This window comes from Heloderma suspectum, chromosome 3, assembly GCF_057233095.1.
Source record: "Heloderma suspectum isolate Gila_16-S chromosome 3, 16-S_ref, whole genome shotgun sequence".
NCBI lineage: Eukaryota > Metazoa > Chordata > Lepidosauria > Squamata > Helodermatidae > Heloderma > Heloderma suspectum.
The window spans coordinates 5,429,119-5,445,628 of record NC_139460.1 but is presented as its reverse complement, the minus strand read 5'-3'; the positions used below and the strand labels follow the sequence as shown (position 1 = coordinate 5,445,628).

The 16,510-nt window shown below is 45.2% G+C and overlaps 1 protein-coding gene across 3 annotated transcripts; it reads right to left on the bottom strand.

Moving 5' to 3' along the window:
• Nucleotides 1-1,204: 1,204 nt before the first annotated feature.
• Nucleotides 1,205-15,622, bottom strand: LOC146349274 (sialidase-3-like). Of its 3 annotated transcripts, none has more exons than XM_084842339.1 (4): nucleotides 15,418-15,622; nucleotides 12,847-14,929; nucleotides 11,346-11,576; nucleotides 1,205-4,255 (listed from the first exon to the last, which is right to left on the bottom strand). In XM_084842339.1, exons 2-4 carry the CDS (start codon nucleotides 12,865-12,867, stop codon nucleotides 3,167-3,169), a joined length of 1,341 nt encoding a protein of 446 aa, XP_084698465.1. In that variant the 5' UTR covers nucleotides 12,868-14,929; nucleotides 15,418-15,622; the 3' UTR covers nucleotides 1,205-3,166. The 3 variants fall into 3 exon arrangements, with proteins under 3 accessions (XP_084698465.1, XP_084698466.1, XP_084698464.1); XM_084842340.1 differs by having other exon boundaries at nucleotides 14,797-14,929; nucleotides 15,418-15,620; XM_084842338.1 differs by lacking the exon at nucleotides 12,847-14,929.
• Between the last annotated feature and the right edge of the window lie 888 nt (nucleotides 15,623-16,510).

Sequence of the window (16,510 nt, the reverse complement as noted above, 5' to 3'; positions counted from 1 at the left end):
GTGTAGTGTAGCCGGGGCTCACAGGGTCAAAGCACCAGGACTTTCTGACTAGCAGGGATGATGATGTCATCCAGGGCTGGCCCCACCATTAGGCAAAGCAAGGTGGTTGCCTCAGGCAGCAAATTCTGGGACCACCACATACATAAGAACATAAGAGCCCTGCTGGATCAGACCAAGGGTCCATCTAGTCCAGCATTCTCTTCACAAAGTGGCCAACCAGCTGTTGACCAGGAACCCACAAGCCGGGCACGAGCACAATAACACCCTCCCACCCATGTTCCCCAGCAACTGTTGTACAGAGGCTCACTGCCTCTGGTATTGGAGGTAGCACATAGCCGTCGAGACCAGTAGCCATGGATAGCCTTTTCCCCCAGGAATTTGTCCAACCCCCTTTTAAGGCCATCCAAATTGGTGGCCATCACTACATCCTGTGGTAGCAAATTCCATAGTTTAACTATGCGCTGTATGAAGAAGGACTTCCTTTTATTTGTGCTGAATCTCCCACCAACCAGTTTCATGGAATGATCCCTGGTTCTAGTATTATAAGAGAGGAAGAAAAATGTCTCCCTGAGTAAATAAATATTCAATCTAAAAATTGGCATTTCCCCTGTTTTGTAGCACTGCTCCCCCACCCTTACCTGTCCCCTTTTCCTTGTATGTCATGTCTTTTTAAACTGTAAGCTTATGGGGGCAGGGAACCTGTTGTTTAACTGACTGTTTGTAAGCCACTTGGGAGCCTTTTTGGCTGAGGAAGAGGATAAAGATGCCGTAAATAAATTAAGGCAAGTCAGAGGTGCACCGGCCACCAGCTCACCCCAACAGGGGAGGCACTGAGCTTCCTGGCCCAAACAGGACAGCTTCTTACAAGACTTCTTTGTGCTCAGGCACAGCGTACACAAGGAACACGCTATGTCTGCACCGGGGCTCCTGGGAAGGATGGACACAATCATGTTTGAAAGACAGTTCATTCTTTTAAAAGGCACATGAACAGGGGTCCAAACCCTACGCAGTCACTCCCTCCATTCAAAAGGGACTAAAAGCTGTGGTGGAGAACTAGGGCAGCATTGTCACAGCTGCAGGTATTTCAATTTTGGTTGTGATTTTGTGATACTTCCAGTTTGGTTGTGTTTATATTTCAGAACAGACTTTTACACATCTGGAAGCCAATGTTGATAGGGGTGGAAAAACCATGCTGGCAAAACAGTTCACTTAAAATCATTTAATGAATGTATTTATTACACTTTTCTATACTGCCCAATAGCCAAAGCTGTCTGGGTGGTCCATAAAGATCTGCACCATTTAAAAGATCTACACCAAATCTACCCCTCAGAGGCCCATTTGCCAGACACGCATGAAAGGGCTTTTCAGTTTTGGCAAAACACAGGGACAAGGTCTGTTGTGGAGATCCTGAGAAACCCTGTGCTGTCTGCTGCCTAATCCAGGTCGTGAGGTATTTAGAGGGAATATGTTGAATGAGCAAACCAATTCCATAAGGTCTGGTGACATGCACTCCAAAAAAAAATTAGTTCCCCAATTTAAAGACAGATCCCACAAGCCCCTAAAGCCTGATTTCACACTGAGAAGTACTATTGTGTGAGAGTAAGAACATACCCCTATGTGGGGATATAGTATGGAAAATGGCATCTGTTGAGTTTCTCCCTGTCAGGCAGGATGGGCAACTTATGAGTCTCCAGATGTTTTGGCCTACAACTCCCATGATTCATCATCATTAGCTATGCTGGCTAGGGCTGATGGGAGTTGTAGGCCAAAACATCTGGAGAGCTACTATGATAAAGGCACAGCAGCTCTTGTCAGGAAAAAAAACCTTTCAGGAATGTTTTTTTCAGATGGCCAGAATTTCCCCAGGGAATAGGGAATGAGTGGGGTGCAGGAAACATGCAGCAGGATAATACTTATGGGGAATGGAAGGAGAAGAAGAGGAAAATAACCCTACCTAAGATCTCACCAAGCATTTGCCCATCTGTGTTTGAGCTTTAAGAATGTTTCCTTTTAAAAAAAATGGAAGTAAAAGGTCTGGATAAGCTAATGCAGAGTACAAACAGTTCTCACTATTTTGGGCCCCAGGATATGAAAAGCATAATTGAAATGGGGTGGGATGCCTTCCCCGCTGTGTTTCCAGTGGGATCTGTAGCTGCCCTATTTCCTCTTTTCTCCCACTTCAGGTACTGCATGAAAGCCAAGCCTGTTATGTGATCCACAGGAACATGCCGACAGACAGTGGCTACAAATCCTGAGGTAAAAACCACAACAAAACTAAATCTTGAACTGGAGGCAATGAGACTTCCCTTTAGCGTATGTGGTGAGTTGGTTAGTGAGCAAAAGATGAGGCTGGACAGCCACCTGTCAGGGATGCTCTGACTTGGACTGCTGCACTGAGCAGGGGGTTGGACTCGATGGTCTTGTAGGCCCCTTCCAACCCTACTATTCTATAATTCTATGAAAAAAGTGGACTTCACAGAGGTACTACATGCTACTAAGGAGACCTGTGTAATTTGGCTTAACCCGCAGTTTAATAGTTAATTGAGAAGCTCTTTCACACAGGCCTGCAATCTGTGGCTTTTACCTTGAAGCTGTTTTGACCTCACTCTGCTTCAGCAGAGATAGGTTTCCTTTCCCGTGAGAAGCAAGCCTAGCCCCCCCCCCCCCCTTTCTGGGAAGAACGTAGTTTCTGTGTGCTATCCTGTCAACTCCTGAGCTGGAAAGAGACACCTATAAAAGTAAGTCTGCAGGCTTTGTGCTTTGGTCTCGCTCCAAGGAGCAATGCATGCTGTCAGCTTAGAGAACTTTTGATGGTCTTAGAGGAATGATTTCCTGTCTGTCTTTGGGAGGCCCAGACAGACAATTCAGCTATGCATTGGCTGAGGGGAAATGTGAGCTTTCTTTGCATATTCTGTATCCATTTCCTGTCGATAAATTATCTTTTTTGCACAAGTGACTCTGTTTCATCTTGGTAGTCAAAATAATCTAATTTGACTGGGCTCTGACAGAATCAGAAGCCCAGATCAATACAGCATGTTCTGTCACGAGATACAGAGGAGGACCTGTTTGTTTTCACCTAGAGGCAGCAGCCATTTTCTAAAACCACATTTCCAAGTCATGGCAGAGATGGGCAAGAGAGGAAAACGAATGGCTTCTCAATTTCTGTCTACATATCCTTGAGCTTAGTTTCGGGCAGCTGCATTTCTGAGGGAGGAGTGGTACAAGAGCAGGCTTGCCTCACGTTCCTCAGGAGTTCAACATCGGTGAACAGTCGAAAGGCAATCTCCTCACACTCGCAGGACACCCCACACTCGAATAAGCAGCCAAAAGTCAGGGACTCCCCATCCTCGCATACGGCCAGGTCTGAGTAGCCACAGGGTCCTTTATGCAGCACCCAGGGGAGTTTCCAGTAGCCCTTCTCCAGTGGGGAGGTATTCAGGTAGATGCCCAGATCCACGCGTTTCTGTGCATGTGTGGGATGGGAGAAAATCAGCCATGACTTGACGCTCTTGGAAGAAGTTGATGAGGGATCCATGCCCAGCGGAAGGGTTGATTCACTCGCATCTTCCTTTTGGTCCCGCTCCAAAGGCTCCAGCAACGGGGCAAAGCTCACCACACTTCCGTGGCAACCATGTGGCGGCTCACACAACTCCTTGCATAGGCAGGGTTCCTCAAGATGGCTTCCATTGGCCATGCTGATGGCCTCGGCCCGGCATCTGTCAAGACTGCGGGCATTGTAGTATAACACTCGGGTTTCATCTGGGCAAGTCAGCTCAGCCACTTGGCACTCCAATGTCCGTAAGGTCATTAACAGCTGACTCTGGGACCAGCTTTGCCCACTGTCATCGCTGTAGAAAGTGAAGCAATGAGGGTGGGTCCAGGTGACGGGTGTTTGACTGGAGGAATGCTTGTGGATGTAGTAGGCGTACGCCGGAACCACCAGGCGCCCGGAGCTCAACTGCACCCCGTGGCCTGGCCCCACAGCAAAGGTGGCCCAGTTCTTCAAGTCGTCTCCGATCACTTGCTTGGTCAGGTCCGTCGTCTGGCTCCACGTGCGGCCGCCATCTTGGCTACAGACGTAGCACAGCCTAGCGGCGTTCCTCCCTGTCCTGATCTGGTGCCCCTCCGTAATGCCAGTCTGCACACAGATGAAGAAGAGGAAAGCTCTGCCACTCTTGCGGTCGTACACCGGGCAGGGGTTCATGGTGCGGTGGCTGGGCAGGACGGCCGTCGCCAGAGACTCCGGAGGACCCCACTAGAGCAGACAGAGTGATGGATTGAAATAGGTAACCAAGAGGCTTTTGTCACTATACAATCCAAGGCACATCGACGCTACACATTGAAACTCAAATTAGATTTGCTTAGCTAACATGGCTCCCAACTACGGAACAAGAAACCCAGTACAGCCTTCCCCTTGGAGAACATGGCCACAGGGATGCGTCACAAGAAACATCATCCCGAATCACAATTCCAGAATTTTTCTTGCCAGCAAAATTCTTCCCAGAAGCATCCCAGCTGGCACTACTTCCTCCCTTTGGAACACTCTCCCATGTGTTTTTCGAAAGGCAGAAACGGTGGCGAGGTTTAAACGCCTCTTGAAAATGTACTTACTCACACAGGCTTTTCCTGCCTTGTAATGGATTCTGTTACTAGCCTGTTTAATTATAATTTTATGGTAATGTTTTTAATTATTTATAGATTATTTTTAGACTGGTGTGTTGTATTTTTAATGTGAAGAATGTAGGGATGTTAATATATTAAGCAGTGTAGAAGTATTCTAAATAAATCAATAATTCCCCCCCAACACACACACAAATATCAAATTGTGTTATATCTCCCCTTTTAAATTTGGAAAGATCATTCTAGATTAGTGGCTGCCCTGTATTCAGATTTATTTATTTGAAATGATGTTTAGGCCCCCTTTAAGGGTAGAACCCTCTCAAGGAAGCATACAGGATAAAAAAATATACAAAAACTGTTAATGGCCAAACTAGACATACACATGTCTGTTAAGCATGCATTCACTGGTTTGGCTATGAAGCAGGAATAAGGACATCTACTTCTATCACTAAACAGTGCATATGAGAGCTGGGAACATCACCCCCCCCACCACCCCATACACTTTGCTGCTTGAAGATTTTCTTACCCAACCAGCCCACTTCCAATATCAGACCCTGGCTGGGAGAAAAACGTTAACATGGTGGAGTGTTGGGAGTGTGGGAAAGGGTCACGTTTTGCTCCAAACCCTCCTACTCTCCATTTAATGGAGGGAAAGCGAAAGAAAAATACTCCGGGTGAATGATTGGCCATGAAGGTGGTGCCAACGCGAGAGATTTGGATTCTGGGACCACGGGCTATACTTCCTGGAAGATGGACTGTTGGCAAGGGATGGGTTGCACCTCACAAGGGCTGGGAAGAATGTGTTTGGCCACAGCATGAAGAACTTCATCAGGAGGGCTTGAAACTGAAGGGCTTGAAACTGAATCCTACAGGGGAGGGAGATGTAAAGTTGGGAGTAACAATGGATGAAGGTTCATGCATCAGAACGGAGAGAACAGCTCTAATAGCGCCCAATAGTCTTCCAAAAAATGTAGGAAGAAAGCCAGACTACAAAGCACATGGTCTTCGATGTCTATATACTAATGCACAGAGTATGGGAAACAAACAGAATGAACCTGAACTCTTTATACAGGAGGGAAATTATGACTTCATAGGTATAACTGAAACTTGGTGGGATAACTCCCAAGACTGAAATACAGCAATTGAAGGATATAACTTGTTCAAAAAAACCAGAGGGAACAAAAAGGTAGGTGGAGTCACACTATATGTTAAAAATACATATCTCTGCACAGAAATACAGGGGATGAGCTTGGGAGCCCCATCGAGAGCATCTGGGTTACAATAAATGGAGCAAAGAATAAAAGGAACCTGGTGGTCGGAGTCTACTACCGGCCACCCAATCAAGGAGAAGACGAGGATGAAACTTTTGAAAAGCAAACTGCCAATGTTTCAAGGACGCATGATGTAGTAGTAATGAGGGACTTCAATTTCCCCGATATTTGTTGGGAGACATGTGCTGCAAAACATGGCCCCTCCAAGAAATTCCTGACTTGTGTGGCAGATTACTTCCTCCTACAGAAAGTAGAGGAGGGAACTAGAGGATCAGCTATGCTTACTTGAGCCTAATCAACAGAGATGACTGAGTGGATAAAGTAGCAGTTATGGGAATTCTGGGGGAAAGTGACCATGTTATACTTGAGTCCTTGGTTCTAAAGGAAGCAGAAGCTGAGTGTAGCCAAACACGTACCCTGGATTTTAGGAAAGCCAATTTTAATAAGCTCAGAACAACGATAGGTCTCATGGCAAGCAACTCTAGTGAGAAAAGGTGTCCAAGATGGGTGGGAGTTTTAAAAAAAGGAAATTCTCAAGGCATAATTACAAACAATTCCAACAAGAAAAAAAAGATGGAAGACAACAAAAGAAGCCAATGTGGCTTCACAAAAAGCTTAGAGATTATCTGGAAACAAAAAAAGGACACATATAGAAAGTGGAAGGAAGGACTTCTGGTCGGAGCCAATGTCACCCTGGTGGCATTCTGCGGAGTCTCTGCGGGACGCTATCTCAAACAGCTTTTAAAAGGTTGAAAAAGCTTTTTATCTTCCCCTGGAATGAAAGGGAGAAGTATGAGCAGCATTCTGGATGAAGTCTTGGAAAAACAGCTCTTTTTGCAACACAGCAGAGAGGCTGGACTACGAGGCAAGTCTGCCAGAGTTTAATCACCGCTCAAAGTTGTTTTGAAAACTCCTATCTAATTAGGAGGTAAACCAGGGCTGATGTGCCCCAATGTAGTATTTATGGACTATGGAATACCAGCAATAGTCGAGGAACTACAAGATTTGTTTAAAAAGAAGGATGACAACACCAAGGAGGAGAAAAGTGCCGTCAACCCCTCCCACACCTCCCTTTGCAAAGGCTTTGAGAAGCGATGAAAATATAGAGGAGTTACTTGCTCTGATAAAAGCTTGGTCTTTGCAATCTGCTGAACAGGCTAAGAGGCTGGATTTAATCCAAAATTCCATCATCACCCTGCAAGGGGCTGTGGATTTAATTAACAACTCTTGGCAAAAAATGGAGGTGAAGGTTAACAAGCTGCAAGATCGAGTGGTAGCGCAGGAGATCGTCTCAAAAGCTTTTCATAATAATTTTTCTGAAAGAATCTTGCAATTGGAGGCTTTCACACACAGAGCAAATGTGCGCATTACTGGTATCAAAGATTTATCTACTGATATAAATTTGTTTACTTTTGTAGATAAGCTCCTGCATGAGATACTTCCTTTGTCATCTGTTTACATACTTGACACTGAGCATACATTCCGTGTGCCAAATGCTAAAGGGACTGACTAAACGATTATAGTTCAATTTGCAAGAGTCTCCACAAAAAATCATATCCTGCATTTGGCAAGACAGGGGGAAAATCTTTTTTGGGGATCAAAACAAGATAGAATTATGTTATTTCCGGATTACACCAAAGAAGTTGTTGATAAAAGAAGGCTATTTACCAAGGCGAGAAATCTGGCAAAACAAATGAATCTACAATATCATTTAAAATATCCTGCTACATTTTGCATTTTCTCTGAAGCTCAGATGAAGAAGTTTCAAAAACACGAAATGGCGGATGCATGGCTAATCAGAAAAACATGCGAGACTTCTGCTCCAGCTCCATGAACTGGAATTTACAAACATGTTTTGTCAATTGGCTATGTTTAGTCTGTAAGGCCAGAGATAGCTGATTATGAATATCCGTTCTTTTTCTTTCATCCTTTTCCTTTCCCCCCCCCTTCTTCTCTTAAAATGGATATGATAGACTGTATTTAAATCTACCGTGTGAGGGTGTACAGAAATGTGCCCACTCATTTATATATTTAGAAATGATACTACCTAAAATATATAGTAAAAAATTATTAGTGATTGTTTTATTTTTTGTTATTTTTTTAGTCTTTATAATCTCTTTTCTTTTTAATTATTATTATCAATATCAATATTATACTAGGATTAGTAAATATTTTTCGCTGGTTGTTCTTAAACTTTATCAATATATAGTAGCTAAAAGGCATGATATGGCCAATGGAAATTAATTCTAAGCTTGCTTCTTTGTTATAAGCCTGAAGACACAATACTGAAATTGATGATTTATGCTGTATTGACCTGTAAGATTGGTATAATCTTTAAGTAGAGTGATATTTGAAATTTATGTGTAATGTAGTTTAAATTTAAGTTTGTTATGTAAACTTCTGTTTATATTTTGCTTTGTTTTCCTCTCTTTTTGCGGTTTTTCTTCTTTCTTTCTTTTTTGTTTCCTTCCCCTTTGCTCTTCTCTCCCCTTTTTATATTATCTCCTTTCTTCCTCTCTCCCCCCGCCCCCTTATTTCATTATTGAGTGGTCCTCTTAAGAATACTGTAATGTTTGAAACTGTAGAATATTATTATGTTGTTGGTGTTCTTTGGTTCATTTATAAAGATAGAAGTAGAATAAAAAGTATTAGGGGGAAAAAAAAGAAAGTGGAAGGAAGGCCAAGCTACAAAGGAAGAGTAGAGGCAGGTAGCACAGAACTGCGGGGATGGCGTCAGGAAAGCTAAAGCTGAGAACGAGCTGAAGTTAGCAAGGGATGCTAAAAGCAACAAAAAGGCTTTCTTCAGATACGTGCAGATTATAAAGCAGATTATTATAAAGCAGATTATAAATCTGGAGCAGATTATAAAGCAATCCATCTATAAGCACCTTGAAGACAATGAAGTGATTACTCGAAGCCAACATGGATTTGTCAAGAACAAATCCTGCCAGACTGATCTCATTTTTGGATCAGGTAACCGCCCTTGTGGACTGTGGGAATACTATGGACATAATATACCTTGACTTCAGCAAAGCTTTCGACAAAGGCCCCATGATTAGCAAACTAGCTGAAAGTCGGCTAGATGAAACAACTATCAGGTGGATCCACAGTTGGCTACAGAATTGGACTCAAAGAGTGCTTATCAATGTGATATTCTCAACCCGGGGAGAGGTAACAAGCGGGGTAGCGCAGGGCTCAGTCCTGGGCCCAGTGCTCCTCAACATTTTTATTAATGACTTGGATGAGGAGGTGCAGAGAATGCTTATCAAATTTGCTGATGTCACAAAATTGGGTAATATCCTGGAAGACAGAAACAAAATCCAAAGTGGAGCACTAAGCTGAAAACAACAGAATAAAATGTAATAGGGATAAATGCCAAGTTCTGCACCTAGGAAAAAGAAACCAAATGCCCAGTTACAAGATGGGGGATATGTGGCTCAACAACACTACAAGCGAGAAGGATCTTGGAATTGTTGTCGATCACAAGCTGAAGATGAGCGAACAATGCGATGTGGCTGCAAAAAAGGCAAATGCTCTTTTGGGCTGCATTCATAGAAGCATAGCTTCCAAATCCTGGAAAATACTAGTTCCCCTCTACTCAGCACTGGTTAGGCCTCATCTGGAGTACTGTGTCCAATTCTGGGCATCGCACTTTCAGAAGTATGCAAACAAACTGGAGGAGCGGGTTCAGAGGAGGGCAACGAAGATGATCAGGGGACTGGAAACAAAGCCCTATGAGGAGAGACTGAAAGAACTGGGCATATTTAGCCTGGAGAAGAGAAGACTGAGGGGAGATCTGATAGCGCTCTTCAAGTACTTGAAGGTTGTCACAGAGAGGAAGGCCAGGATCTCTCCTTGAGCATCCCAGAGTGCAGGACACGGAACAATGGGCTCAAGTGACAGGAAGCCAGATTCCGGCTGAACACCAGGAAAAACTTCCTGACTGTTACAGCAACACGACCATGGAACCAATTCCCTAGGGAGGTGGTGGGCTCTCCCACACTGGAGGTGTTCAAGATGAGGCTGGACAGCCACCTGTCAGGGATGCTCTGACTTGGACTCCTGCCTTGAGCAGGGGGTTGGACTCGATGGCCTTGTACGTCCCTTCCAGCCCTACTATTCTATGATTCTAATGATTTAAACAGCCCTGTGCCTCTCCCCCGCTTTATAGCCAAACAAGGAAGCGCACATTTAACAAACAGAAGCGTCTCTGGCTTGGGCCCAAGCTGCGTCCAAACAGGTTCACACGTTAGGAACGTCCTTCGGGCACGACATCTACATGTGCAAGGGAGCCACTGCCACTGGGATGCAACAGCCACGACCGTTAGCGGATCCGGTGCTCTGCAGCTGGTGGGAAGGGGCAGAGGAGCATTTTGATTGCTTGAATTTGGGGAGAGGAGGAGAGGAGAGAGAGCCGAGACACCTTAGCAGGAACTTCACCTTGAAGGGGTGGAAACGGACGCCTTTTGGAAATTTCCTGAGAAGTCAGGGTTTTTTCCATCTGCTTACTGGAGTGCCCATTTGCTTCCATGATGCTCTGCTTACACATTTGTAAATGAAACAAAATTTCAAGGATGTCATAAATCAGCCTTCCCCAGCCTGGCCTGCTCCAGATGTGTTGGACTGCAACTCCCATCATTCCCAGCTAGCCGTCCAACACATCTGGAGCGGGCCAGGTTGGGAACGCTGCCATAAATTGTCAGAGCTCTCACAGCCAAAGGAAAGCCAAGGATGCTTCCAGATGAGGCTTTTATGGCACCATAGCTCAGTCATGGAAATTTATGGTGGGTCCAGACATTGCTGTATTCGACTCACAGCTCCCTCATGTTTTCCACCACTTCTTTCATCTTTTCTCTGACCACAGTTAATCCATTAAGAAAGAAAAGATGGGATAGCTGCACGATGCCTTCTCACTGGTTGTGCTAGGAGCTCTCCATCCAGAAGCACCCCAAATCTTTGGATCTCCTCACCCCCGGGGACATGAGAAGGACGTAGCCATACCTCTGTTGTCAGATTTGTTGTTATCAAATGTTGCAGATAAGGTAGAATGGACAATCTTTAAAAACAAAACCAAGAGCCAGTGTGGTGTAGCGGCCAGAGTGTTCGACTGGAAATCCAGGTTCCAGTCCCCACTCGGCCATGAAGCTCACTGGGTGACTTTGGGCCAGTCACTGACTCTCAGCCTAGTCTACCTCACAGGGTTGTTGGGAAAATAAAAATGGAGAGGAAAAGGGCCATGTAAGCAGCCTTGGGTTCCTTGCAAGAGGAAACAAGGCAGGATATAAATGTAATAACAAATAAAAATGGAGAGGAGGAGGATAATGTAAGCCGCCTTGGGTTCCTTGCAAGAGGAAAAAAGGTGGGGTATAAATGCAATAAATAAATAAAAATAATAATAAACTAAAATAAAGAAAGTGAAAGCCAAGCGCACAGACTGCATGCTCTTGATGTTACCTGGACAGACATTCCGTCTTTCAGTCCCCGTCTCATCACCAGAAACTCAGCGTGTTCATCCCTGAACGAGAAGCGCTTCTCTGCAAACGCCAGGAAAGTGGACTCGGAGGGCAGGTACAGCAAGGCTGGGATGCGGTAGGTGAGGCCTCCTGGTGCTTCCTGGTGGAAGAGAGTTACTTTCCCAGAGCTGACTGGAGACTCAGACATGTTTTCTGGGAGTTCAGGAATATTCTGAGAAGGAGAGGAAAAGACGGGGGACATCAGGGGAATGAGAAAACAATAATGATCTATAACCCAGACTCACCTGTATGACGCAGTTCTGTCATTTCTTTAAATTATTTTTAGCCCACCTTCCAGACATGCTGCCTTCACAAGGTACCTTACAATATTTTAAAAAACATGAACACAGAATTAAGCACACGCGCACACATACGCACGACACACACAGAGGTAGCACCAGCAAATTATTTTTAAGTACCAAATGCAGACTAGAATGAATGTGTCTTCAGGTTGTTGCTTTTTAAATAACAGCTGTGATGAGGCCATACCTATCTCCCTGGGGAGGGAGTTCCAAAGGTGTGGGGCCACCACTGAGAAAGCCCTATTCCTAGAACTCACCAGCCTAATGGAGACCCACCAGGGCCTCCAACGCTGATCTTAACGCTTGAGCAGGCTGATGCACCGAATGCCTCGTTCCCACAAGCATTCTAGCTGCTGCATTCTGTACCAGCTGCGGTTTCCAAATTGTCTTTAAGGGCAGCCCCACATACAGTGCATTACAGTAATCTAATCTGGATGTAACCAAGGCATGTGTCACTGTGGCTAGCTCAGCTTTTCTCTACGTAGAGAAGCAGCCCAAGCTGGTAAAAAATGCTTTTGGCTGACACTGGATGCATTCAGATGTCACACTAAACCATAGTATAGCACTGGATGAACAAGGTGGAACAAGCCTCAGGCTAGTGTGCTTCTCCCTCTCCTCTCTTACTCAGGGGAGGCCACAGAAGGAATCTGAGAGGTTTAGCTTCTGCTTAGCCATGGTTTGTCTTTGCACCTGAACCAAGAAACCATGTTAATGATAGTTTGTCTGAAATGAGCCAGCTTGAGACATGGCGCATTGTTGGACCTAAGAGTCCTGTGTTATTCCAAAGCTTGCTCACTAAACCTGCTTACTCTCAATCAAATTAGAGCACATCGCCTCCTCCTAATCCAGTTTCAAATGTGATGTGTAGAGGGGGGAGTGTGTGTGTGATATTTTTAACAGAGCTATGTACTGGAGTGAGCTAGGCAAAATCAATGAGGATTTGGGAGACTTTGGGATGCCTTCCCCAACTTGGCGACCTCCAGATATGTTGGACTACAACTCCTATCATGCTGGCTGGAATGATGGGAGTTGTAGTCCAACACATTTGGGTGGCACCATCTATGAAACCTAGGATGAGAGATGTACTGTGGTGGTGTTGCAATAAGCCACAAATCCTCAACAGAAACCATGTTCCGATACCTGTTGCAGGAAATAGTCCATATTCTGGAAAATTGCTTAGAACGGCAACTTCCAAGTGAGCTAAATTAACCCAATTCCCCAGTCGCACATAACTGCACGGGAGGGATGGAATAAGCCACAAAAATTCCACAGAAAGCACATTTTGGTGCCCATTCAGGCAGTAGTTCATATTCTAGAGAAATGGCCTGGAACAGCCACTTCCAAGCAATCCAAGCCAACCAAATTCACCAACACATGACTGAATGGGAGGGATGCAATGAGCTACGAAACTTCCACATAAACCACGTTCCAATACCCGTTCCAGGCAATAGTCCATATTCTGGAAAATGGCCCAGAATAGCAACGACCAAGTGAGCGAAATCAACCAAATTTACCAGCCACACAACTGGACTGGAGTGATGGAGTAAGCCCCCAAACTGCCACAGAAACCAGTACCCATTCTAGACAATAGTCTGTATTTAGGAAAAGGGCCTGGAATGCTGCAAAGCCAGCTACATCTTTAAGGTAACATGAAGTTTGATCCTCAGATCATTTGGGAGGGGTGGGAATGGAATGCACAGATACGAGGAGCAGAAGGATCAGGGCCTCACACCACCTTTGTGAAAGCCGAAATGCAGCACAAGGGCCCCGATCCTTGCTCTTACCTTCTGTGTGGTGGGGAAAGGACATGCAAGGATTGTGTCTCACACTTTATTCATATGTTACACTGAATATGCGTTCACACTCTATGTTTGCTCATTGAAATTGCTTTGAGAATCTAGCCCTATTAAATCATTCTCATCATGTGTGAGCTCTGCACATGAGGAAGGGAAATGAGGATGAGCTTGCCAGCTCCACCTCCTCCCTCACTGTTCTCACTGTTTTCTATATGTGGAGGGTGACTCTTTGCAGAGGACAGACTCCTCTATCTGTGGAAATTCTCCTTGAGATTTTAGAATCCTTGAAATGAAATCATGATGACCATTAGTTAAGCATTCATAGTCCAATTTATCATATAGGTAAACTTGCAAGAAAGCAGATTCAAATACAAAGGGGAGAAGGTAGGATTGCCAACACTGTATTTATACATTTGCTTTTCAAAATCCAGGGAAAGTCAATGATAAAAAAAAAAACCCTGCCAGTTTAAGACCAAAGTTCAGGCTATCTCATGTTGGCACCTGCTCTACAAAGCCAGGAAACTGAAAGCGAAGGCTAATGCCTTAACTGACCTGCCTCGTGATTATGTGCAGTGTCGCAAACTGGGCTTGCTTACAACTTATCCTCCATGCACCCACACTTTTCCTTAGTCAGCAAAGATGCCCCATGTTGTCCTAGTCCTATATTGCTTGATGAAGCATCTAGCTTTACTGCTTGAAGAGGACTCCGTCTCACCGTTTAACCCATCCTGCCAGCTACTGATGTAAGCAACAAACTGGCCTGGTCAACTCACAGGAGGATTCCTCTAGCAATACAGATATGAAGCTCAGATGCTTCATAAGACAAGGCAGGACCAGGACAACATGGGGCAGCTTTGCTGGTCCCAGACACTCCATCCTCCACATGTGGATTTGGGCCTGAAAGATGTAGGGAAAGTGTGGGTGCCCGGAGAGTAAGTTGTAAGCAAGCACGATTTGTGACATTGCACAATGTCATTACTGGCTGGTCTTTTGATCATGGAATACAACTTCGGCTGGTTTAACAACAGACAAACTGAATTTAACAATATTAAATGTTATCTGGTAGGGCAAAGAGTTAAATGCTTCAGTAATTGCTGAGCTGTTGTGGTATATTCTGTTCTGGTATATTATTGGAAATCTTTTAATTATTTTTAATTCTAATAATTGCTTTTACTTCTAATAATTCTAATAAGTGCTTTTAATTCTAATAATGAGTGATGGTGTTTGTTTATGGCTTATTGCATCACTCCCATCTAGTAATGTGTAACTGAAGAATTTGGTTGATTTCTCTCACCTGGAAATTCCTGTTCCACGCCTTTTCCGCATGGCCACGGAAGCGTCTTCGGACAGCGCTGGCTCTTCGGCTTAGAAACGGGGTTGAGCACCGCACCCTAGAGTCGGACACGACTGGTTGGGGACACCTTTACCTAATAATAATAATACATGGAAAGGGTTTCAGGCCTCGAAATATGGTTGTCTCTGACACGTGACATTGTTTGGGGCATTTTTTTTGTTTGTTTTTTTAATAAAGAGCTGGTTCCGACCCAGCTTCTGCTCCATGCCCTTGCCTGCAGCTCCCCGCCCTGCAGACCTCTCTTGTTCCGTGGATGGGCGCGGCGAAGGCGGAGCAGCGAACTTGTGCAAAGCGGCTCAGCAGAGACAGGGGAGGGGAGGGGAGGGGAGGGGGGAGCATCACGAAGGGGGCGGGCTCGGCGGTGCACATGACCCTTCGGCGGCTCGGGGGCTTTAGTCTTAGACCCCCCCCCCATTTTTCTACCTTATCCTTTCACATTCAGGGCAAGGGGGGAGATCCATTTCCATCAAAGAGGGGGCGAATTATTCTGGGAACTCCCCCCCGACACACACACACACACACACACACACACACACCCCGGGCATCCCCTGCATCACTCACCATGCGGCGGATTCCTCGGTGCAAGAACATCGGGGAGAGGAGGAAAAAGGGAGCAGGCTTTGTCCATCTCCTCTGCCCCCCGCCCCATGGAATACTGCTGCCTTGAACGTAACGCCTCCAAGGGCGGCTACGTCTGAAGTTCTGACGCAGGAGGAAACGGTGTCCTGGAGTTTAGGAAATCACCGGCTTGCCTTTATTAGGCGTGCTAACCCACGTCCATGGGCGTTGTTCTACTTGGCTCGCCTGGGCATGGGCCCCGAATCTTTTTTGAGCGGTCCTAATTGCCTTTTTTTTTACGTTTTCTCATTAACTTGCACTGGAAAACAGAAACGGCTATTAACTTTTTTAGTTTGTATGAGAAATTCACGAGATACGGAGACCCGGTAGACGCCATGGAGGTGATTGAACCTGCCAAATTTCAGGCAGTTAGGTCCAGTGGCTTTTGTGCCAGGCACAGGTAAAATTAGCTTTGTTCAAGAAAATCTGTCAAAATAAAGCTATATATTTTTTGCTTGTTAATTGATAAGCCAAAACTTTCAGTAGACTTTTGACATGGAGCAATACAGTCTCTCGCCTGTTCGTTAGCCAAATAACTTTTTTGGCCCAAGTGATAGGGCTTTAAATCAGCATTTCCTTTTTGGATACCAAAAATGAGCAAAAAATATTGTGTAAGGCACACACACACAAAAGCTTGATATATAGATGTCTAGAATCTATATCTATATCTAGAATCTGCCATTTTTGGGCAAGGTGATTGAGCGGGTGGTGGCGGTGCAGTTGAAGGCACACTTGGAAGAAACTGATTATCCAGACCCATTTCAGTCGGGCTTCAGGCCTGGGCATGGGACAGAAACGGCCTTGGTCGCCTTGGTAGATGATATGAGGAGGGCTCTAGATAGGGGTGAATGCTCCTTCCTTGTTCTCCTCGACCTCTCAGAGGCTTTCGATACCGTTGACCACGGTATCCTCCTGGACCGCCTGGAGGGGTTGGGCATTGGGGACACCGTATTGCGGTGGTTCCGGTCCTTCCTCTCCGGCAGGTACCAGAGGGTAGCACTGGGAGAGGAGGTTTCAGACCTGTGGCCACTCACTT

What these genes read in the sequence shown, in the direction of transcription:
- LOC146349274 (XM_084842338.1), bottom strand. Translation starts at nt 15,447, where the DNA reads ATGTTCTTGCACCGAGGAATCCGCCGCATG. An exon ending in ACCGAGGAATCCGCCGCATG is followed by an intron (nt 11,577 to 15,417) that starts GTGAGTGATGCA and finishes TCTCCTTCTCAG; the next exon opens with AATATTCCTGAACTCCCAGA. An exon ending in AAGACGGAATGTCTGTCCAG is followed by an intron (nt 4,256 to 11,345) that starts GTAACATCAAGA and finishes TGTCTGCTCTAG; the next exon opens with TGGGGTCCTCCGGAGTCTCT.